The sequence below is a fragment of the Numida meleagris genome, chromosome 1 (assembly GCF_002078875.1).
Source record: "Numida meleagris isolate 19003 breed g44 Domestic line chromosome 1, NumMel1.0, whole genome shotgun sequence".
Taxonomy (NCBI): Eukaryota; Metazoa; Chordata; class Aves; order Galliformes; family Numididae; genus Numida; species Numida meleagris.
Window position 1 is genome coordinate 57,609,018 of NC_034409.1, and position 25,131 is coordinate 57,634,148.

At 46.8% G+C, this 25,131-nt stretch overlaps 1 protein-coding gene across 6 annotated transcripts in view; it reads right to left on the reverse strand.

Moving 5' to 3' along the window:
• The window catches only part of DENND2A (DENN domain containing 2A), a 58,042-nt gene that overhangs the window by 26,123 nt on the left and 6,788 nt on the right, over positions 1-25,131 (reverse strand). For 3 of the 6 annotated variants that reach the window (XM_021388177.1, XM_021388180.1, XM_021388202.1), the window contains 5 exons: positions 11,752-11,850; positions 8,855-10,066; positions 7,192-7,319; positions 3,870-3,991; positions 745-942 (listed from right to left, as the gene is read on the reverse strand). In XM_021388177.1, the coding sequence (XP_021243852.1) occupies positions 745-942; positions 3,870-3,991; positions 7,192-7,319; positions 8,855-10,066; positions 11,752-11,822 (1,731 nt within the window). In that variant the 5' untranslated portion in view covers positions 11,823-11,850. Of the gene's footprint in view, positions 1-744; positions 943-3,869; positions 3,992-7,191; positions 7,320-8,854; positions 10,067-11,751; positions 11,851-25,131 lie in introns of those variants that run through there. The other 3 variants (XM_021388194.1, XM_021388167.1, XM_021388189.1) reach the window with 2 other exon arrangements.

The following is a 25,131-nucleotide window of genomic DNA, read 5'->3' on the forward strand; positions in this document are numbered from 1 at the left end:
CGCTGGAGAGTAGGTAGGGACAGTGGGAATCTCGTTCATCCACTCAAACGCAAATGTCTGTGCAAACCCACTGACAGAGCTCAAGCACAGGCACAGAGTGTAGGAATAATGAGAAAATCTTTGGCTCATTCCTGAAGACCTGAGATATACCAAGAGGGCACTCAAAAATCATATATGCAAGTATGGATAGACCTGCCAACCAGGAAACAAAAAGGATAAACAAACATATCCCTTTTTCCCCAAATGAAAACTACGGGTTCAGAAAAAAATCACCACACGCAGGCCCTGGTAGTCTCTGCTTGTCCTACAAAAACTAGGACAAGCAACTTTGTTTTTATAACTGTGCTTTTGGAATATTCAAAAGATAGCCTGCTGCCAAGCCTCATTTGGATTGAATACATTTCCTGCTAGTTCTGAAACAAAATTAAATTGAAACAGAGTCATGCCGTACCCAAAGACAAACTAGGAGATGTCATTCCAGAAAATGCCCTTCACTACAATCGAATTCCAGATTTTCACATATCTCATGATAGGATGAGATGAAAAAAATATATTCTTCAAAACTTACAGAGATGTTAGCCCGCCTTCCCCTTCAGGCAGAAAGGGAGTTAAACACAAGTCAAGTCAACTGCAACGACAGTGGCTGTACTGCAGGGACACCACACTGGAAACTGAAGAAAACTTTTTCATACTTGCATTCCAGCCTGGAAGAAGCTAGCAACACAGAGAAAGGCCAAAATTTACCTTGGGAATCTTCCTTCTCCTCTTGCCGTTCTGAGGGTCTCCCAAGGAGAAGAAGGTGTCATCTGGACTGCTGGGGGTTGAGGGAGGGCTGATTTTGGATGGTGACCCAGTTCCATCACGGCTCAGTTTCCGTATGTCTGGCAGTTTGAAACTCCGCCGCTCTGAGTTTTGTCGGAAAAAAGTGGGCTTGGAAAGCAACTGGAAATGGAGGAGAAGGAACGAATGAACACAGCACGTCATGTACCTTTGCTTTATCACTAACGCTGTCACAGTAGTAAATCCAGTGGGGAGTCCACACCACTCAGTTGGCAAAATAGCCTAATTTCTGAGAACGCTCAGAGATTCCTGCACACACAAGGAAACTGTCCAGCTGCCAGGCCAGGCCACGACTATCTTGACAGCAATTTAACCATCCCATGTTCATTCCAGAACATAACAAAATCCCAGGGGCTGGTAAAGAAGCCTTACTTTAGTGTGCAATCCAGAGGCTGGTAACCAACCAGAAAGCCACAAGCACGTGGGCTAAGGAGCAGATGGTCAGGAGGAACAGAGAAGCAGTGAGGCCAGATGAAAACCATGGCCAGTGCGGCTGAATATTCTGTCTCTATCAGGAGTGAGAATTAAATATTTCAGAGGACGATGCAAGAAAAGTCCTGATGGACAACTAGGGAGACTGGTTTCCCCCTAGCCCCAGTAGCAAGTTTGGTGGGAGCATAACAGTAGATACTTCACTACCAGACTAAAGTTACTGAAGTCCCTGGCCAAAAACAGCAGCAGAAAAGCAGAAAGCTCAGCTCCAGATAAAGGAGGACAAACTACTTCTCACCAGGAAGAATGCTCAGTAAGAACTTTTTTTTTGTCTTCTACAGAATTTCCCAGTGGTTATGGTAAGTTTAAGTCATGCTTTTTCCAGACACTGTATATATCAAAGGGTATCTTTACATGGCACTGGGAAGTGAAGGTGAGAGGTATCTAAGCTAATCCTGATGAAGTCACTCAGCACTATCTGAGGTAGCATAATGGTCTGTCTACTTCAACAGACACACTCAGCAGACTTACTGGCCAGACTGACACATTCATTCAGGCTAGCTCAGGTGTCTCTGAATGGTTTGCAGAAGACTCACAAAAAGGCATACCACCCAGAGAGAAGTCACACATTAAAATGACTCTAGGAAGAATCTTTGCACTGAGCAATCTCATCCTGCACTAGTGATATAAACCACTACTGAAATCTGTCCGGACTCCATCCTGGGCATGCTCTCCAGTGTGATTCATACTGCAGTTGCAAGCCAGATTGCTGCCAAGAGAGCTGCAATACTTTTGCTCTGACTGATGCAAATCACAGCTTTGGGATGTCAAAGCATCATAGTGCAACATAATTACTTCCATTCAGCTCTTCAGTAACTGTCCTGCTGGGAACCATATTTAGGGTGAAAGACATTCCTGAGTAACACTGCAGCAACACTTACACAGTATGGGTGGGAAATAGGTACACAAGCAACTGCAAAGCTGTCTGACAGAAAACAACTTCATTCCAGCCCTCATGTACAGACTCATGCTGCTCTAGACCTAACTAGTAACAACGACAGTGGATTCAGAACTGCAGGACAATTTTCATTTGGAAGCAGTGAGTTATTGAGGAAAAATTCAGTTGCTGGTTAAGCTGGTTGGAAAAGAGGAACACGTCGAGAAAAGCTGCATGTCAGACTTCTCAAAATGTTGGCTAACAGCTCTAATAATAGCTGCAACTTGGAGAGCATGGGAAAACCCTTCAGTCAGGACTGAAGAGTTAGATCCCTACTACCTGCACTGAACCCAGTTGTTGCCAACATGATTTCTGCCATCACACTGCCTCTTCTGTTCCAGACTTGGACAATCTAAATAGAGGACAGGAAGCACTCAAACCAGCTCAGGATTGGCCTTGATGAGCTCTGAGCACGATGTGCAGAATAATGTTTTACCTCTTCTTTTGGTTTCACTGCCAAGGAGGAAAGTGACACCACGTCTGTAAGCTGTGCTGCTAGCAGGGACATCCCTTTAGGATGGGCTCCCTAGGCTCAAGTCTGGCATTGCACTGGTTACCAGCAACCTGTCCCATCAAGCAGAGTACAGAAGAGGCATCCCAAGGGAGAGGTCTGCCCACAAATACTGAGCCAAGACAACTGGAGGGCTTGATTACCCACGCACTAAAATACCCTCTATGAAGGAGGGAGGGTGGAGCTTTCCTGCACTAAATTCTTCTCCCATTGTTTAGTATCTGGAACAAATTTAGTACTGAACTTTTGTCCCAGTACAGGTATGAGGCAAAGACACAGCAGCTCGTTTTCACTCCCATCCCTGCCAATGTAGCCCTTCTACCAATGAGGCAGATCACTCACTAGAAAACGTACTGGGATTTTACTATGGATTCAGAGATAATTCCCAAATCCAAACAACCTCATGTCACAAACAGGTGCATTTCTGGATTCCCATTTTGTATCTGTTGCCCCTAAACTCATCTGTCCTGGGGAAAGTAGAAGGAGATCTCAGCTTACTCGGAATTCATTAAGAATCTGGAGGCAGGTTCTCAGAGGTGAGGGGCTGAAGTCACAAGCTGTCACTGCTGTACTCTTTGCATACATGAGCTGGCTAAAATTCAAAAGCTGCTCTTTTCTAGCTATACAGTTGTTGCAAAAATTGCTCAGAGGACAGCAACACGGAATTTTTTTTTTCTGAGGACACACATTTGTATTTAAACTGGATTGAGATGAGGATTTATTCCCATCCCATTCCACATCAGTCTTGGCTTGCAGCTGCATAAAATCCCAGCGTAACACCAAATAACTCAGTCCTTTTCAAGCCAGTTGCTCCTTAGTGCACGGCAGATGCAAAGTGCCAGGGGAAGGAGCCCAGGTGTGAAAAAGAAAGAAAGCCAAGAAAACATTTGTGTAAGGGAATGTTGTTTTTACTTTGCTAAAGGGCAACACATCCTTTTCTATTACATCATACCCTGATCAGTGGTAAAGACAAAAAGGCAAAGAATCCTAACATAAAAACCAGAGGCACAACTCCACCGTTCCACACAGGACCAAGATTTCATGCAAAGAACTCTGGAGCAGGAGAGGCGGCCACCTGAAACAAAGTACCTTTGTGGGAGTCCCAGGTACTGAAGAGGTGGGGGATGCTGGGAAGGTCAGGACGCATTTCTTCCCCAAACAGCGACTGTTGGTCTCAATGTCTTCATAAGGGTTTTCCTTAGATGGTGGATCTGCAGTAAAAAGCCACAAACAAGAGACTGTAAGTGCAGAAAATCCTTGAGGTTTGCCATAAAAATCTGTTTGGGGATCTGCTGGACTTCTCCCACCTCCCACATCAGACATAAAGACCTGTTCTCAAGCATTCCTGCCATTGCTTCATTCTCTCCATAGCCCCAGAAGTCCAGCTGCTCACTGGACAGTGTCCAAACCCTGACACTGATGTATTCAGCCATAGGAACATAACACAGAAACTACAGATGGAAAAGATGCAGCAAGTCCTCAAGTTCATTTCCTTCTCTTCCGAGGAGTTGTGAGTTTCCCATTCGCAGTGGTCCATAATTGTATTTCCGTCCTTCCAGTCTTCTGCTTAGAATTATTTCTGAATGAAACTGTGAGCCAAAGTCTAGCAAAAGGGTCTCCTTTCCATTTGAACCCCACATTTAGAGATCTCTCGTCACCATTTAAGTGGAGCCAGCACTGTTCTTGGGCTGACTCCCGCAGCATGGATGTTTGGCACACAGTATAGGCTTTTGAACACGTCTACCATTCATGGAACCTCAGTTCCCACAAACCCCACTTTAGAAAGAGGAAAAGATTCACCTAATCCAGGCCATCCAAAGACTGGATGTTCTCTCCCTAAAGAGAGAGAAAAAGAGAAGGAGGGGGAAAAAAGGACATCTCTGAAGAAAGATTCGGTCCACTCTTATATGAGAGCCTCTCAAAAACTCAAAGCTTGAATGACCACCCAGAGGTGTCCCTTTCTCGAGGTATGTGACCAGTCTGAGTTTTAAATACTCAAGATTAAATGTAATGAACTTCTTACACCTCATTCTTCAGCAATGCTGGAAAACGCTAACATAATTGTCTTCAAAGAAAAGTACATCATTCGGAAAAAGCAAGTTGTGGTATCTTCAACAGAGCATTCTAAAAAACAATGACAAAGTCTCAGCCCAAGCACTTTCAAGGGCAGGCAACTGGTTATGAGACTTCTCTCTTCATCACCACCTTTTTATACCACCCCAGCAGACAGCTGGGTCTCAAAGCAACTGCCTTTCTGCTGCATGCATGTAATGCTTGACTGAGAGCTAAGACTGGAGGCCAGAGATGCTGCAGGCCTCTGTCTGGGAGCAAGAGCTGTGGATGGCTCCAGGATCTGTCTATTTGGTGTGCTCCAAGCTGACTGGCCAACTGGGAAGGGAGGCAACTAAAGTCCTCAAACAAGGACAGAAACCCAAGGCTTTTCAACACTGATTTCTGTCTGTTGCTTAGGGATATTCAGCACTGCAGTGGTGAACTTGAATTCACCAAGAAGGAGAAGGTGAACTTGTGACACCGGCAAAGTGAGTCTGCGCTAACATTTCTTCAGCAAACATGCTCCAGTCCCAGGAAGTGGTTCCCCCTCTAATTCTAATGGCACACTTCACAGCTGAGGATGTTTTTCAGCAGTCGCATCCTGGGTGGACTGGAGAAAGAAGAATGAGGTTGTGTTCTGGTTGCCCATCCCATCCTCAAACTGCTTGCCAGCATGTCCAGTTTTCCTTCTTTTTGACACATAAACCTTGACATCCATCTATCCAAGACAACTTCCAGTATTCCACATAAGCAATGGCAAACCGGTAAAAAGATGTATATGAAAGGAATCTGTGTGACTTTCTGGAAAGGGCAACAGATCTCCCACCAGCAGCTGAACCCTCCCCGGGTCATGCCCATGTCTATGGTGTGTGCATGTGCGCTTGCATGCCCTGTGGACACACACGGTTATCATAGACTCACAGAATCATTTGAGTTGGAAGGGATCTTTAAAGGTCATCCAGTTCAAATCCCCTGCAATGAACAGGGATACCTACAGCTAGACCAGAGTGCTCAGAGCCCTATTTAACCTGACCTTGAGTGTTTCCAGCGACGGGGCATCCACTGCCTCTCTGGGCTACCAGCAGTCCCCATTACCCCTCCATTGGTGTGGTTTCCACATGTTGTTTATATTCTGTGGACTATGCCCACCCATGGTCTTGTGAAGAACAAAACTGGCTTTTTCAGAGTTACTGCATTCATGCCTTTTCCCAAGTTCCCATGGGAAGACCAACCAGGACTGCAGGAACCAATTAAAGATCACTGACTTTGGGCAAAGCCTAAACATGGAGCAATAATACAACCAAAACCAAAACAAAACAAAACATGCCCCATTAGCTGACAATTATCCATAACTTTGTTTTCTTCTAATCTTTGCAACTAAAAGGTGGAGGGGAGAGGAATTTCAACCCAGTATTCAAGTTCTCTGCAAGCTTGGGACACACAGGTGTGCTTGTTTTTGGTTGGATGGATACGTGTACACAGCCACCCTGTAATGCTATCCTTGTTATTCCAGCTGACAAGGTGACAGCTACATAGTGACTTCTGAGACCTCCCACCATGCCCCAAAACACACACATGAAAAAAATACCAGCTGTTCAGACATCCCCTGGATCTCTGGCCCCTCAAATAGAAGGAAGATAAAGACAAATGGCTACTTAGCTCTACAAAAGAGTTCATCAGTTCAGCATCACCCCTTCTGCAACCGGACCCAAAGGAATAGCATTCCTTTCAGAGATCCTTCTAATCAAATATGATGAGATTTTATTCATATCAAAATAATAATGCCCTGATTGCTCCTGAGAAAGTGCAGCTGCCTCCCCCACTGAACAGCACAGACCACCTCTGTAGGTAACAGCTGCACGGTCAGAGCTGATGCAGCCACTCTCTTCCTATCCTGCTAAACTCAGCCAAGAGCCTTACACAACCCAGCCTACAGCTACAAAAACTTATGAAGGCTTTTTCAAGAGGAATGCTTCTATTCTGTGTTCTGTGTCCAGTGATCTGCCACTGGATGAGTGAGATGTTCATCAGTGACAAACTCGTAATGATGGACAGACTGGAGCTGTGAGAACTCGTCCACACAACGCAAGGAAGACAGAGGACAGACGCCAGTAAACACTAAAAGCTGGTCCCCACATGCCTCAGGTTCACCTTTGAAGCTGATGAATTTTGAAATATTTGGTCCATTTTTCTTATTACTATGCCAATAAATCGCGTAAACTATGATCTGCGTAAATCTGTTCAGCATGTGGATAACAAACAAACTTCAATCAGCACCACCAGCGCGGGGCTGTTGACCACAAGTCCTCTGCGTTATTCAGTGCTTGCAGTCAAATCCCTCCCCGGACAAAGCTCCTACCCAGTATGTCTTCATAGACGTTCTCCTCCGATAAAGTGCGTGTGAGGGCCAGCTTGGTCTGCGCATACCAATCCACCCTTCCGTTCTCTGATGATGACTGCAGCAAGTCTTCAAATTCGTACGACTTCCTGCACGTTGATAGGAGGGGAAAAGAACAAAGAGAAGAGTGATGCATCTTATACAGCCAAATCACAGCACTCTGTAATTCACCCACAACACTGCACAGAACCTTAGGCCATGACAGGGCCTGTTTACAGCACAGTTTCCACCCTCAGAAGTAGTAAGGGGTGCCCAAAATCAGGTCTCTCAGCAGCAAAGGACAGCAATACTCAAGTGCTGGGTGCTAGAAACGGTAAAAACCAATGAGTCCCCCACTGACAAACCTGGAGAGTTTCAGTTTCCCTCTGGCATCCGAACCAGAATTTTGATGTGGCAGTTCACGCAGCTGTGTGTTCTATGTTTGCTGCCTCAAAAACAAACTACAATCATGAGGGTAGAGAGAAAGGACAAGAAAGCACTCCAGGAAAATATATACACAGTAGATTCAGTTAGAAGAACAAGTTTACTATTCACAGTGAAAATGTTGTGGTAGAGCCTAGAGATTATCAACCCAGACCTGCTTCCAGATCAACTGTATTCATTTTGTAATTACATTTTTTTCTAAAAACAAAACAAAACAGACAAACATAACCCAAACTCCTCAATCTTGGGCTTGAAGGCTAAACAACATAATGCAGCGACCTTAAAGCCCAATCCACCATGACAGATCTCTTCACAATTACGCCATGGAGCTGTGCTGACTGCTCAAGAGTTCTCACAGATACCATAGAATCATAGAATCCTTAGCGTTGGAAGGGACCTTTAAAGGCCATCTAGTCCAACTCCCCTGCAATGAACAGGGACACCACAGCTAGATCAGGGTGATCAGCACCCCTCCAGCCTGACATTGAGTGTCTCCTAGGACAGAGCCTCCACCACCTCTCTGGGCAACCTGTTCTAGTGCCTCACAACCCTTATTGCAGAAAACTTCTTCCTTAAATCCAATATAAACCTCCCCTTTTAGTTTGAGACCATTTCTCCTTGTCTTATCACAAAAGCTCCTGCTAAAGAGTCTGTCCCCTTCTTTCCTGTAGCTCCCCTTCAGATACTGTAAGGCCGCTATCTGGTGACCCCAGAGCCTTCTCATTTCCAAGCTGAACAGCCCCAGCTCTCTCAGCCTGTCCTCGTGGGAGAGGTGTTCCATTCCATGGATCATTTTTGTGGCCCTTCTCTGGATGCACTGCAACAGATCTATGTCTCTCCTGTACTGAGGACTCCACACCTAGACACAGCAATCTCACCAGTGAAGAGTAGAGAGGCAGGATCACCTCCCTCGCCTTGCTGGCCACACTGCTTTTGATGCAGCCCAGGATATGGTTGGTTTTTTGGGCTGTGAGGGCACGTTGCTGGCTCATGTCCAGCTCGCCATCCACCAGTATCCCCAAGCTTTTTGGCAAAGCTATGCTCCATCCTTACATGACTTACGTAGATTATGTCCAGCAAGGCTTTCATTTACTGGAGATTACATGTGACCAAGGAAGATGCAGCTCTTCCAGTGAGATATGGGAGGGGTGGGGGACTCCACCATTAAGACCAACACCTTTGTGAAACACAGCCCAATTACCTGTGGTCAGCATTGTTCTTGTGCTTCCCGCTCCAGAGCCTCCTGCTGACGGCTGATGGAGGAGGAGAGGAGGGAAGAGGAGGGGGAGGAATGGATGGCAGAGGGGGCAAGTTTCTTTTATTCCTAGCTGCTGGCACCCAGTCCTCTTCCCCCTCGTGTTTGAAAGTCCGCCGGGGCTTTGGCAGTGGGTTGATGAAAGGTTTCTTCTCTGGCACCCCTGGCTCTGTGTACACGTTTTCTGTAGTGCAGTCCTTGGATTTCACATGAGAAGTTCTTACCTCTTCTAGAGTCCCAAAAATTGGCTCGCTCATTTCAGAGTCCAAACCAAGAAGCCTTTTGTTGAGCTCAGTCCCACATAAGCTCTCATGGCCCTCTGGAGCAGTGTGTCCTTGTGCTGCCTTCTCCTGCAAGCACTGTGGGGAGTAGTAAGTACCAGGCAACTGTGGCTGCATCTCTGCTGAGCCATCCTTCAAAGCCCGCTCCAGCTTCTTGACCTGACTAAGCACTGAAAGATTCTCCTTCTGGACCTCCCACTTCCCACCTTTCACTTCTTTGCATTTTCCAGTGCTGGACTTCACTTCCTCATCCTTCTCTGTTTCCCCTTTTCGCTCTGCTCCCTGCCCTGTGCCTTTCGGAGTTCCCGCTTTCCGCTCATTCTCTTTGCCTGCCCCTTTGCACTCCAGCTCCCAGTTCATAAGTCTCTTGGTCTCCACCTTCCGAGACGTCAGTGCTTCTCCGCTCGTCTTCTCAACTACACATGGTATCTTGTGCTCCTCTTTAGCTCCTTGCTCCTCCTCTCGACGAGGAGCAGACTGCATTTCCTTTTTTCCTTCCCACTCTGAAATTTTGTCCTTGATGCTGAAGGACTTATTCCTCAGGCCAATTTTTCCAGGTGTCCGTGCATTCTGAGTACCTCCTATCTGTCTCCTGATGATTTTACTGTTTTCTTTAACGTTCAGATCCACAGATGGGTCACTGATGATCATTTTGGGACTAAGCATGTTCTGCTGAAAGCAGTCTAGCCTTGGATCCAGCATCAAGTTCTCCAAGGCTCCCAGTGGGTTCTTCACCACACAAGAAACTGGTTCAGCTTCAGGTGTTAAACTCAGGGTGACAGAGACACCTTCAGAACATCTCTCACTTGAAAATCCACACAGAAGTCTTCCTAATTCCTTCACAGCTGCCGTACTGCTTTTATCTGCAAGCTTTATCCTATTCACCAAAGAGAAAAAGAGAAGAGACATTCACTGCCATTGTTCAGCCTTGGTTTAGTCAGTCCATCAGCTCCACAAACTCCACTCACAAATCCGGTAACAGCAGAGGATGCTCACAGTATCACACTAAGCCCCTGAGAGACAGGCTTGTGGGAGAGAACACCAAGGGAATGGTCTTCATAACCAAAATACAGTTTTCCCCTCTTGTTATGACTAATGAAATGAAATCTTTCTCTGTGGCAGAAGTAGGTGGCAGGTAATAATTTCTGCACAACAGACATGCTGATACCAGTGAGTGGTTCAACAGCATTTTGCGTATGTGTTTAGAAGTGTGGCAGTTTTGTACATCTTCAAGGCATTAAGGAGGTCCATTGCAAATAAATACAAAACTGATCCGTAACAAACAACAGCAAAGTCACTGCTGTTAGAGAAGAAACCATGTGGCACAGCCAGCATTCCTCTAGATCCAGCTCAGAGGATCTGTCTGGATTCATTCAAATGTTCCCAAGTGCACATTAATGTACAAGCCCTGCACTTCGATTACTACATTTCTATGTCCTTACCATCCCAGGCTACATGTGGGCTTGGATTCCCATGCACCCAGGCACGCTCCCTCAGCGCAGAGGATGTGATGCAGCACCCAAGCACTAGGCTCAACATTCTCAGAGCAAGGGATTCAACATTTTCATTTGTTTGAGTCCAAACCGCATCAAAAAGTCCCTAATATCTCCAATCTGGGGGATCTCTAAGTGCTTTTTTTTTTTCTTTTCAATACTGTGTTATTATAACAACACAGTAAAGTTCCAGCTGGACAGACAAATAGTTACTCCAACACAAAATACTTTTGAACTGAAGTACTCTCCAGTGCTTAGCAATGCCTGAGCTTGGAAAGGAACACCAGCACAACACAAGGTAGTTACAGAGATCCAAGCCCTTACCATGAGTCCCATTTAACCACAATCCCAACACTGGGATTCAACTCTGCAAATTGCTGTCAACCTAAACGTACCAATGCGCCTCTTCCAGAGCTTAAACACTCTGGTAGGAACATCCACTTGGATGCCCTGAGTGCTGGCAGGCCTCATTCTTTGTCCTGGAGCTAAGCAATGCTGGCAGCCATTGCAGGCTCAGTTGTAGTGCAAATTGAGTCTGGGATGGGTTTCTGAGCAGGAGGACCTGAGCCAGATGCTGTTCTTCCTTAGCCTCACAGATATTTAACTCCCGGCTGTCTCAGTGACAACCTCATGCTTTGGGCAAGAACTGGCACTGTGAACACCGTGAACCTTTCTCTGGGAGCAGGGCATGGCAGTGACACTGGTGGTTGGACTGTGCACTAGAAACCAAGGCTGGACACCAGGAGAAGCCTTCTAGGGGTGGTGACGGTAAGGCTTGTCTGAAGAGTCTCCCTGTTGAAGATTTCAAGTGCAGGTAGGGTATCATCAACCCAGTGGTTTTGCCCTGGGGCAGATCTCTTTTAGCACTGTGCCTCTAGGACATTATCACTGACAGGATGCTAAAAGCATAACATGATCACCCTGGGACAGCAGTGAAACCACCTGAGACAGGTGAGTAGAGAGGAGCAGTGATGAGCTGAAAGAATATTTTCTTCTTTTGGTTTTCTTTCTACTGGGGATAACAAACAAAAGCAAAGCACCCCAGCACTGAAACCTGGAAATCTCCCACCTCTCAGCGGACTTGTAGACACTGCTCTCAGACCTGCTGCTCACATCGGCCGCCTTACTAGCTGTCATCATGTCAGCACACAGCCGGGCAGCAGTTCACCTGCAGACAGACACAAGGAAGAGCCGTCATTCTGTGCTCAGCTCTCCCCTCCTTCTGCAAACAAACACGCATACACATTTCTTCCTGATGTCCAGGACAATTAACAGAAACAAAATGTGACAGCTCCCAGAGGACAGCCTCAGTCTCACCACCTGCAAAACGGAAAGAAAGGTGACAGCACCAGCCCTTAGCAGCCCAGGGAAGAGCTGACAGGCTTTGACAATAGGAACAATCTTTGACTCCGTATCAACTGCTGTACCACGATTTGAATACGCAGCACGTTTTGTGAATGCTTTTATTATTGCCAAAATCTCAGAGGATTTAGGATTTTTCTCCTCACAGAACACGAAAACAGAAATTATTTTAGTAAGAATTGTGCTAAGACCACATGACATTAGCTCCTCCAGTTGTCACAACATCCCCTTCAACATTTTACGACGAAGAGACATTGCACTGAAGCACCTGGTTATGTTGCTCTGTGCCCTCTGGTGGGCCATGACAGGCTGCTGGTGATCTGCTTCAAGAACAACAGCTTGTAGGGCAAGAGAAACCCGTCACAAAGCCGAGCTGCTCTGTTTGCCTCATGATTTCTGTTCCTCTCTCTCCTTTGAGCGCTGCTGCAGTGCTCAACAGGCCCCTTCCTCTTTTTATTGCTAAAAAGTACTCTTTCTCCTTAAAAAAGCTGACTGCTACCCTGCAGCCTCTCCTCCCTACCTCTCAGGGCAGGAAGGGGCTCACCATCTCACACGTCACACTTGGAAAATCTGTGGCTTCCCCAATCTATCCACTCACTTGCTCTGCCCGATGCTACCCTGCCATACCCAGCATGCGGCAACAACACTGAGCGTCTCAGGAAGTTTAGTCGGTTCTCGTAGCTTTTAAAAGAAGCATACCAACAACACCGAAGAACAAAAGAATCTCTCATTTCCACTGCTCGAGTATTTTGGGCAGAGAGAAAGAAAAAAAAAATCAGTCTTGTTTGTTCCCAGTTTTCTCTCCCTCCCTTTATCCCACACTGGCAGCGTTCCTAAGACGAGGAGTGAACTCTGGGTCAACTCAGTGTGTACACATTCAGGGCAGTTCATGGCTAACCATTTAGCAGACTCTCTTTCCCCAGACAATAAACCCCTTGGCTTCTCTTCCTCATTAGGAACTGGAACAAACACCCATTTCACTTCTAGACACAGAGCAGCCTTGCAAAATTGTCAAGAAAATTTACCAGCCTGAGGAACAAAATCTATTCATCCACCCATTAACTGTTATGCATTGCGAATAATGGAAAACTAATGATCGCCCGTGTCCCTGTCCAAAGGATGACTCACCCAGGCAACCAGAGCAGATTCCTGCAAAGCGGCAACCGAGGCTGCGCAGCACTTGGCTTACAACTTTCTCTCCGGTGCTGCACCTCCAGGTCACTGATTGGCATGCCGAGGCACCGACACCACCAGTAAGAAACCTCCCAGCAGCAGGCAGCGAGCACACGGTCCCTCTCCAAGTTTTGCCTGTGATGAGCTCCTCTCTCTTGGTAAGATCACAGAACTTCTGACTGGAAACTCCACCTCTCAGTCTGTACCAACAGCCATGAACAAAATCTGGCCTGAATGCTCTCACTTCAGTAGAATGGCTTGGATTGGAAGGGACCTCAAAGATCATCTAGTTCCAACCCCCCTGCTGCGGGCAGGATTGCCAGTCACTAGAACAAGTGCTAGATCAGGCTGCCCAGGGCCCCATCCAGCCTGGCCTTCAACGCCTCCAGTAACTGAGGCCAGGAGCCGCCTAAGCAACCAGGCACCAGGTGCTGCAATATGACCGCAACCACCAGGTGTACACATCCAAACACACCGGAAGACGTGAGGAAAAAATAATCAACTCTGGAACAAAAGAGCAGAAAATAATGAGGCACCTCCCAATTAGCCCAAAGGTCAGATAATTTGTATGAGCACACTCCCAAGCCCAAATGAGATGCAAAGGGGATGGGGGCTGAGTCTTTCGTTAATAAGGCCACCAGAACCAACTTGCAGGCCTGACCCACAGACACTCCCAAAGCCTGACAAGTGGAAGCTGGGAGAGCAGTGATGGAAAATCACTTCCAGCGGGAAATGAAAGGTAGACCTTCTCCCCAGGTTTGGTTCCAATGGTGCCCTGAGCTAGCATTGCAGGTCACTGCAAAGAGCAAGGGGAGCTCCCGTTCCTCCTACCTCCCATATCTCTGCTCAGATTGATCACACAGGCAGAGCTGAGTCCAGGCTGCAGATGACCTGAGGAGGAAGGATGTACACCAAGCAGGTCCCTCTTGACCCACTGCTGCTTTGTATATGTACTATGTGCAAACTTTCTGCCATGCGATGCAGAAGCACAGACTCATGGCAGCCAGAGCCCAGAGCCACGCTTCTGGCATGTAGATCCCACAGCAGCCAGGCCATTAAAGGGGAGAGAAGATGCCAAGACCCATTTGGAGAGCCCCATCACTGCAATTTATTTGGTAATCCCCATTGTTTGGGGGAACAAAGCTGTCATCTGATACTGTCTCGAAATTAAACTGGGGAAGGAAGGGCAGGGGAGGAAAGAGAGAGCTCCCTAACCTGCTGGCAGGCTCTGGGAAGGATGTGAAGCTCCCAGCAGAAGCTGCTCCGTGCAGCCGGCCTCATGGTTCCCAGGGCCATGTGATAGGGCTTCCTGCCACTGAGTGGAGCGAGACCTACCCCGACCTCTCTCTTCCAAACAGAGTTCCTGCCTGCTTTGTGTTTGCAAAGAGGCGTTTGTTTACTGATCTATCATTGGCATGCAGGAAGCAGCCTTGAAATGAGCTGTAATCATCTGTCTCCAGCAATAGCTGTTAGGCTTTCTGCTAATTTAAGTTTTCCTCCCCTCCTCGCCTCCCAGATGCCTTCTTCCCCACTTCCGATCAAAAGGCCACCAGGAGCGTGCCCATCTGGTGCAGAGCACTGGACACCATGATTCCAAAGCAATAGGGGGAGAAAAAGAAGCACTGACAGCGGACATGTTCTTACCCTCAAGGGGCAGAGGGGTCTTGCACTGGGATATGAGCTAAACTTCCTAGGAAGCACCCTATACCCTGCAGTTTCCCTCACCAGAAATGTACGCAGCCTGCACATGGGTCACACACGTGGTCTTGTCTCCAGTAAGGTCAGGCAATGGTCACGGTGAGCTTTTCAGGCCTCCCTTCCTTGCTATTTCCTTTATAGGGAATGAAACGAGCATACCTCAGCGGGGCTTGTGGTTTGGGGATGGGTACTACCCTTGCTGTGTGGTGCAGGCCACGTCTCAAGATCTCCTTTGCTCCAATTGTGTAAGTAATTGAATAATAAGATCCGAGCCTGTAGCTGGGACTGCAGCCACCACGGTGGTGCATGCAAACAATGAGGCTTCACATCCCCAGAAGCGACCCGCAGCTGGTCAAGCTCTCGTCCAAGAGGAATAAAGCCATGCTGCGTTTAAAGCCCACGCACACTTTCTTCCCCTTGGTGCTCACTGAAATATCCTCTCCAGCTACTTCCACGACTTTTGCATTGGAGCCAGTGAATCGCAGCAGCCAGCCAGAGCCTGCAAGCAATGCTCCCAACCCAGGGCTTTATAGAACAAAGGACGCAACATACACGGAGAAACAATGTGACAACAATATATAATGTACATATATAAAGAACAGGAAGGATGCCAAGAAGACAAAACACTAACAGGAAAATCGTGAGTAAGGCTACGCCAAGAGTTAAAGCCTTACAGGCTCCCTCCCCCAGCCCTTACTCTGTTTGGAGCCTATTTCCCTTTGGGGGAAGAAGCAAGCTTGGAAATGCGCTCTTGTGCACGAACACATACACGGGGCCACCGAGTGCACCCTGTGCGTGGTCCCAGCACCAAGCAGCATCTCTGGGCTGTGCATGGAGCCATGTGAAGTCCCCAGCAGCAGCTCGACCTCTGCAAGGGACTGAAGGCACCAACAGCAGGATCATTGGTTCGTCATACTCACAATGGGATCCTAACTTGGTTGCCAGGGTCAAGTCATTTACTAAAAAAAAAAAAAAGCAAAAGAGAAAAAGCTGGATAAAGTTATGTAAACATAAACACGAAGGGCCAATGACTGGGAAGTGAGACACTCCTACAGTACATTTTAGAGGATATTTCAGAGCTGGATCCCACACAGTTTCCTACCCCTCTTGCCTCACTCTGTCCTAACTGTTCCCTTTGATCTAGGATAACTTACCACACTGCTTACAAGGGAGTCAGGAGAATCCCATGTGTCAAAACAAACAGCTGTCAAAATCCCCAAAGTAATCGTAGTACCACAGCCTCTCTTGTGCAGCACCCCCGTGTCAGAGGGCCGGAGCTGCAGTTCAAGGAATGCAGAAGCTGGCAGTGTTGGCGCATGGAAAAGCTGTGTTATGGTGTGTCCTTAATTTTATCACGCAATTCTACTGATTTTCTCCCCCCTCTAAGCCCACAGAACAAACTCTGCCTGCTAATACGTCACTGACCTGATTCAATAGATTGCTACGGTGAAAGGAACTGTCCTATTTCTCCTTCGCCCTGGGCCCCTGCTCCTCCTTTGGTTCCCAGCAATGTGGTCTCACCCTATCCTCGGCAAAGGATGTGTCTGATTGGATCTAATAGTTGCCATTGACTAAGAGTGCTCCCTCATATTCGTTGCATCTTGCTCCTCCTGCTTCCTTTGTATGAGCCTTGATGCTTGTAAAGCCCTTGCTGGGCTAGCACAACTCACTGAACTAGCAAAGAAATTATAGCGGAGAAAAAAAGAAAGGTTCTCTACTCAGGTAGTGACATCAGTCACTTGTCATGAAAAATCTGACAAGCACTGAAGCACTGTCTGACATCATGGTGAGCCCTGGGAAGCGTGGGCAATGAGGTTCGCAGGCACTCCTCATTCCCTGCCAAATGAAGCAAAGAATCCCTGCAGGCACCAGTTCCACCACAGGTTCACCTCCAGAGTGGGCCCCTTCTATGCCAAGTGAGGCTGTAGATGTGTCCATCCAACCCCTGTGGCTGAGCCGGAGTGCCCAAGTGTAGTGGCCTACATGCATGGAGGACACAACTGGAACTGCTCAGACAACTGCAAATGTGGCACCCAAGTGCTTGGAAGACATACAAACTACATTCAGAGACTGCAAGAAGTTTCAGCTTCAGGTTTGCTTGTTTTAAAGGCCTGAAATATAACTGAAATAGAACACTGAATTCCAACGGTATGGCATCAGAGTAGCACTGGCATGGAGTTACCAAAATGGTTGGATGCTCTGGTCCGCACAGACCTCTGCCACCTGACATAGTAGAAGAGCTAAGGCAACAGCAGCTCCAGGAAGATGGCAGGACAGACACTGCTGGGGTTTGTATGCATGTATCAGAAGCTTCAGGAATCATAGGCTCTGTTCCAGGTTTGGAAGAAGCAGCTATGGGGGTCATGGGCAGCCTGACCTAGTAGGGGTTGGAACTAGATGATGTTTAAGGTCCCTCCCAACACAAACTATTCCACGATTCTCTATCATTAAGCTTGTCTTGTCTTTCAAAAACCTACTCTGGTCTGCTCCTACTTCAGTTTTTTCATGTTCTCCAGCTAGGCCTTTGTTCCTCACCATTGTCCTTGTCTACTCAACACCAGACTCTGCTCCCTAGCTGTCCACTTGGACATAAAGCCATGGTTAAACTCTCTGAGGTCACTACTTGAGTCCCAGTTTCTGCTAATCTTATGTTCATCCCACTCACTATCAGCTGTCTCTCTGCTCTTCTCTATTCCTCCTTATCCTCATGACTATTTCCCACTGTATATTCATGCATGCAAAGCGTAGCATGCATTTCTTTAAAAGTAGAATGATGGCACCTTCATGCCCAAGTCACTGACTTTGACTGAAATCAAGGCTTTTTTCCTTCTTTTCTGGTCCAGGCTTCGCCTCTCCTGGATACCAGTAAAATAAGCATTTTCCACCTCTTTTCCTTCACAGTGCCAGAGGGATAATTGATGGCACAGAAGAAACAAGATACTGCCAGTCTACTCCACCATTTCTGGACTGAGATTTACAGGGAAGTCCTACTAAACCACAGCAAGGTATTTTGTACCTCTGCTTAAGAGGCCAACCTTTGGCTCTGAAATGTAGATGCTATGTGTCCGTTCCCATATGACTCCCAGGCTGGGATTTCATTGTAGGACCACTGCTGCGGCTGCATTGGCACAAGGCTCTGCTTCGAAAGGAAGCTTACCCTCAGCAGCAAAAAGAGGGGAGCCAGCAGGAGCTGTTGTGGGTAGTAAAGCATCCTTGTTCTGCAGTAAAGCAGTGGAACCCTTGATAAACTATTCTCACCTCCTACCCATTGTTTCCATCCACCACCCACTTGCTGAAGACTGCGGGTGATGCTCCACAGGGATAGCACGAGTGTCACCTGACTGTCAAAGCAGGCTGGAAGGATGACACATAATCACTGGAGATTTTTACTACCAAAAATAAAAAAATCTGCTGAACATAAAATCACAGAATCATCTAGGTTGGATAATACCTCCAAGATCACAAAGTCCAACCATCAACACAAGCTAGTGAGTCCCATCACTAACCCGTGTCCTCCAGTACCACATTGGCAAGCTGAAATCTTCCCACAGAGCCTTGAAAATTTAAGTTGAAGATGACAGAGCGGCAAAGGAAGCATTCCTGATCCAAACAGCATCCCTCACCTACAGATAGCACTTCTGCTCATAAGCATAAGATTAGTCTTAGCAAAAGAAAATCCTGATGTACTTCTAATGCAGAGAAAGTAGTACATTTTTTCTTCCCTAGCTTCACTCTGTAAAATAGCTGAAACATTTTGGTTGCAGGCTTTCAAAAGCAATGCAGCCAGAGGCAAATATTCAGACGGGGAAACAGCAGATTGAAATGATACAATTGACCTAAAGGCAGAAATTAAAAACAGTCTTACAATACAAATTGTGTTCTATTAAAGGTGGGGCTAGTTGCACCCACTATTATTAAGCTTGTCCCACACTTCCCATTGTCTTATTTTCCCTTTGTTCCTCCCTTTAAACACAAAACAAACAGAAGAAAAGCTCAACAGCTCAAAGGGAATTCAACAGCCCTCCAGTTTCCTGCAGACAACCACACCCTCAGCTGGAAACAGCATTTCCAAAGGTAGTGGTAGGATGGTACGTGACCGTGCCTAGTAAGACAGCAACACTTTCTAATTCACAGATTTATTTAAGCCTTGGATGTATAAAAGGTAAATTATGTTATTTCTTCTGGTGGCAAGTATGGTTTGTATTGCTGTGTACAGACATCTTTACTCCTACAGCAGGTTCCCTGCGCAAGGGAAGGAAGAGATTAATTTGGTATTTTGCCCAGGGAGCTGGTGGAGTCACTGTCCCTGGAGGTGTTTAAGAAACATGTAGATGTGGCACTGAAGGACATGGTTAGGAGGCGTGGTGGTGACGGGTTGACGGTTGGACTAGATGATATCAGTGATTTTTTCCAACTTTACTAATGGTTCTATGACTGCCATTCTAGCTCCTAAAATTAATTCTAATTACAATATTTAGTGGAATGACATGTTCCAGGCTCAGCTTTCTGCAATGAAATCATGAACAAACAAACAAAAAAAATCCAGTTGGAGAAACCAAGACACTGGGAGATGAAGGCAGGAGTAGAGGATGACTTCTGCTGTGCCAGGTCTTGCCAACACAATGTCACATCTGTGGGCTTCAGATTTTGCATAAGCACATTCGTGAAGATGGTGGCATCACTCAGCCCCTTTCAAAGTGGGATAATCACGGAATCACAGAATTGTTTGAGCTCAGAGGTACCCTTAAAGGCCATCTAGTCCAACTCCCCTGCAATAAACAGGGACACCTAGCGTTAGATCCGGGTGATCAGAGCCCCTCCACCCTGACCTTGAGTGTCTCCAGGGATGAGGCATCCACCGCCTCTCAGGGCAACCTGTGCCAGTGCCTCACCATCCTTGCCATAAAAATTTTTTTTTCTTATATTCAATCTAAATCTCCTCTTTTAGTTTGAAACCATTTCCCCTTGTCCTATATCAACAGACCCTGCTAAAGAGTCTGTCTCTTTCCTCCTTACAGCCCCCCTTTAGATACTGAAAGGCTGCTCTCAGGTCTCCCCACAGCCTTCTCTTCTCCAGGCTGAACATAATATTTACTTTTGCTTTACAGCCTCTCAAATGAAAATTCAATTACATTAAGTCAAGGCTGAATAAGACATTAGCAGTGAATCCTGTGTTCCCGAAGCAAACACGAGCTTGCTGATGACATCAGTGCAGCCAGCACTCCATACCTGTTTTCTTTGGCTTTGAAATTACCCACATACAAGACGATCACAGTCGATATGGAATAAAGCAACAGAAATATGGACCAGATTTACACTAGCAAACATCTGCCAACAGAACAGCCCATCAGCCACAAGCACAGGCAGAATTCCTAATAGATAGAGTGGAGCTGGCACCATCTCCAACAAAGACCAAACTCTACTGGCATAGCACATTTCTACCAGTGTAGCCAACTGGTGTAGTTTCTTTCATTCCTTTAATTGGAACGCTACAAATGTTACAAACACACCAGTCTTACTACAACAGTAAATCACTTCTAGTGTAAAAAGAACTGGAAAGAATTCAGAGTTATTGTTAAGCTCGTAAGAAACTCAAACATTTGACAGCCTAGGAAACAACGTGCCACTAAAATAGAGCGTTCAGACCATGAACCTCACTGGAATTAATTTTCAGTGTGGTGAGATAACCTCTGATATTCTAGCACAAGTGAGATCCAAAGAGGTCCCTTCGAGGAGCAACTCTGCAAAGAGTTTCCTGGCAGGAAGACAAATTGTCTCACGTTGAGAAAGGAAATGAGAGCATTAAAACGAAGAACTCACAATTCTTCTAAAATAAGTTATCATTGGGGAAGATAAACCGAGCCTCAGCGAATCTCTCCTTCGGTGGCCTTCACCCCGCAGGATGCTGACTGCTTCCCGTCCCGAGGAGGGTCCAGCACACAGCTTCCTGCAGCGCCCATCACCCCGGCCTTGGAGCACCAGCTGTGTGCTCCCGCAGACCTCAGAGCTTCCCAAGCCCACGACCTGCCCACAGCTTGCCTCTTAGCATCACCCTCCCAGCTCAGAGAGCCTCCTGGGCATCGCTTTTTGGTTCTGGAGACCCCACTTCCCCTCGCCTCCCTCCTGCATACCTAAGGCATTGCAAACGCAGATCTGCTTACTGCAGATCCCATTTCTTACTGAGACCTTCCAAGCGCTGCACAGCACACACCACCTCATCGCTCAGCCTTCCTTGCAGAGCCCAGGCCAGGCGCAGTGCGAGCCGCCAAAGCTGACCCATCACAAGGAGGAAATCTGCACAGCTTCAAAAAAAAACAACCCAGCAACAACAACAAAAAACCCCACCAACCTCTCGCATTTATTTATTTTTCCAGGAGGAAAGCTGCTCTCTGTGTATGTGTGTGTGTCAGGACAATAGGAAAAAAGACACTGCAGTGGAGCTGCCAGGAAACAGTCGGCCATCTGCCCGTGTGGAGAGCAGTTTTTCCTTTTCTTTTGTACCAAAAGGAATGTAGCCGAGAGCCGCCATCCCCATCCGCCTGCGCTAGGGAGGAAATCTGAGCGCCTGTTCCCTGCCAGGGAAAGGAAGCAGGGGGAGGGAGCTGGCCCCATCCCTGTGGTTACGTGGGTCACTGCGCTCCCGGCCAATAAAAGGGGGAAAAGCTAACCCCAAATCCTGGGGGAGAATAGCTCTTCCTCCTCTGCCCTGCTGCTCTCCGTGCGGCTCGCTGCCCCCGTAAGCAGTCACTCCTTTCTCACTAATTGCAACAGGAGACATTGCCTAGGTACCTCTGGAAAACTGAGAAGACGTCTGTCTGCACCTTCATGCACTGACATACCTGGAGGACTCTGGCACTCAGCCCACACGTCTGCGCAGCCCAGTGCCAAGTTCAGCTGGCAGAGCTTGCTGCCATGGGGATGGCTGAGCTAATGGGGCATGGTCCTGAAGAAGGCACTCCCAGAAGAACAATTAGTTCAGACGCAGTCTAAAGAGTTTCCTCGTGCCCCAGCAGCTCAGCAAATGGGCAGATCAACACTGTGATGCACCTGAGCATGTCCAAGTGGGAGCTGGGCTGCTGCCTGCACGTCCCAATCCCTTTGAGACTCAGGTTCCCACAGTCTGCAGTGACTTCCTGAACACGTTACCCCTTGTAATGCAAAGCCATGGGTGCAGCACGGGGCATGACACAAAGCCACATCCTTGGGTGCTTCTCTCTCAGGTTAGAGGAGATAAAATGTGCACAACTGGAAACAAGACGAGATCTGATCTAAGAACAAGGTTTGTTTTTTTTTTCACCGGGAGGATCATAAAGCATGGGAACAGCACTGCAGCCTCTATCTCTGCAGTTTTCTGAAGACCCAACGTGAGCAACCTCTTCTGAACCCTGAGCTGAGCCTGCTTTAGCAAGGAGGCTGGAACAGAGACCTCCTGCAATCCCTCCCAGCCTGCACTACCAGATGACCATTTGTCATCAGTGACTGCAAAACAGCGAGTTCACTATCGTTTTCTTTGTGAAACATCAAACAAACAAGCAAAAACTGCAAAACTCTCTCCTTTTAAAACACTATTACTGACTGCCTTTCATAGAATCATAGAGCGGCTTGGGTTGGAAGGGACCTCAAGGATCACCAAGTTCCAACCCCCCTGCCACAAGCAGTTGGTTTTTCCAGTAGATAATTTTTTGCCTTTCATCTTTTAAAAACTCTCCAACTGATCAGCAAGTGAGCAGTAAAAAATGTCTGCAACTGCAAGACACAAAATGATGCTATCGCTAACACGTTCACACTGTCCTTCTTCCCGTGTGGTTCATCAGTGCCTAATAAACTCCAGCAGTTCAGTGACAGGTATCAGGGAGGCCATATCAGGAAGACTGCCTTGGCCAATACTGATGGATGGTGTACATTTTCACTACTGTATCAGAAAAAGAAAATATTTTCTTCCCAAATTTATTCCACTTTCAGAGAGATCGGGGTTCAAAAAACACTGAAAAAAAAATGAAAGCATCTTCTTGGTTTCTCATGGCAGAAAACCTAGAAACTGGAAATTCATCATATGGGCACATGTAGTTCACTGCTCTCCTCAAAGGGATGTGCTAAAGGCAACATGTACTCTAGAAGACTTACAGTTTCCACTGTTTACTTCTTTCACGTGCACCAAACTGTTTGATTAGGGAGCACAAGCAGGGAACTCGTGCACGACTTCCTCCGCTGAGCCTTTATCTCATGACTGAAGCGGAGCTTTCCTAATAGAAGCTTCCAACCCAGAGAATGCGCATCCAAGTTTTGTATTCCAGGGTAACCACAAGGGCATACTCCACCCAAGATGTTTCAGTGTTGTCCTGGATGGGGCCCCAACGCTGTTTACTGTGCACTGGAAAAGCACATTTCTCCAGAGCAGCCAGCATTGAGCAAATTTCACAAGGGCGTATTTTACAGCACCCAAAACAAAACACCAAGCAGGAGTCTTGGCTTCCCTTAGTGGAAGCCCCTATCCCGTGTACAGTTCTGTAAATATCATTCTTTTTCATCTTCAGAGTCATAAACATCTGCTGTTCCAGCCCAATGCAAGGTGAAATCAGCCCTGCTCGAGGCACTGACGCGGCCTCAGCGTGGTGTGGCTTGTACTGCACCCAGACCTCCACATTCACCTTGTTTCTGCTCCTCACCAACATGCACAGGTTCACAGAAACCCCAGAGCGCCCTCCCCTCAGCCCCCTTAAGCCTCTACTGGGGGAACAAGTCCTGTAGATCTCCCTGTGGCATCAGAAGTCCAAACGTTTCCCGTAGGGCAAGAGATGAGGTCTCCCAAAGCAGATAACCAACAGTAGGAGAGAGGTGGCCGTCCTAGGACACCGCTGTAATGTCCCAGTGATCCACAGCTTCCTCTGTGAAGTTCCCATTTGTCTTGCCCCCAAAAATGTAAGCTTTACACACCCAGCTCTAAGGGCCCAGCTCAGGAAAGAGGCTGTCCCATAAATCTCACTCCAGAAGACAGTAAGTTTAACAAATACACATACCCCCTGGACTGTATACCCTACTAACTGGCCACTTAGGGAGATATCCCTCTCCAGAACCACCTTCTTTATACCGAGGTGTTGCTTCAGTTATCCATGGCTGAATACCATGCATATTTCAATAATGGCCAGACTTACTGAAAAGAGTATGGCTACGGACATTACAGGCAAACTAAGCCAAAACTCAATGTTTTAGGGAAAATTCAACATTTTCTTCATCTAGAAGAGCTTATGCAATGTTACACTTGATTTACTTCTTGGCTGGTATGAAAAATGTTTGGCATTCGAGTAGGCATTCTTCTTCCCATCTCTTCCACATGTAATAATTCAAACATTCATACTGGATAGCGTTTACTTAATAAAATTCTGCCGTCTGCTTCTCTTCGCAGGTTTGTTCCATTTGTATTAAAAAGAAAAACACGGCAGAAGGGAAATTTCAGCACTAAAACAGGCTAGCAAGAAGGTTTGTTTAAAAAGCCTCCCTGAGCAGAGGAAATATTAGAGGTGCACGGTACTTGAGAACACAGCCATCACGTAAAACTAAGAAATCACAGATAGATTTGCTGGGTGAATACATTTTTTATGGTTTCAGATCAATTGAAACTGCTTTTGAGAAGTGCAATATGATCAGAGACAGCGTGCCCCGAGAGAGAAAAAGAGAATCTAGGAAGTGTTTGGTGCAGACTGAAGGAAGCATACAGAAGTTAGGTTCTCAGTTTTAAAATGTCATCTCCTAGCAAAATGTAGCTAGATTCAGAAGGGTTTAAGCTCTCCCTTCAAGATCTGCTGCAGCATTTTATTGAGGCTTTCCCTTCTTTTCACCCAACGTTTTGGGGGAAGGAAAAAATGAGAGAAGGGAGGGGATGGGGCTACCCTGCCACTCACCTCCAAACAATTATTTAGATTTTCTTTTTTGTTAATTTAACCACAAAACTAAAAAAGAAATACCACAAAATTTCCTCTGAAGCAACAAAATGCCCCAAATCTCAGAGCTGCATCGTTGCTCAGCTTGAGCTAACAGAGCAATGCCACTGACACCGGCTGAAGAACTGGCTTTGTTTTTCTGGTGACCTCATCCAGATACATCCTGCTGTGCTTCATCAGCGTATCACCAAGTTCTGCCGACACACTGAAGCAACTGCTGAAGAAAACTTGCATTATACAATCTTCTGCTTAATTCTGCATTCAAGCATTTCATGGGT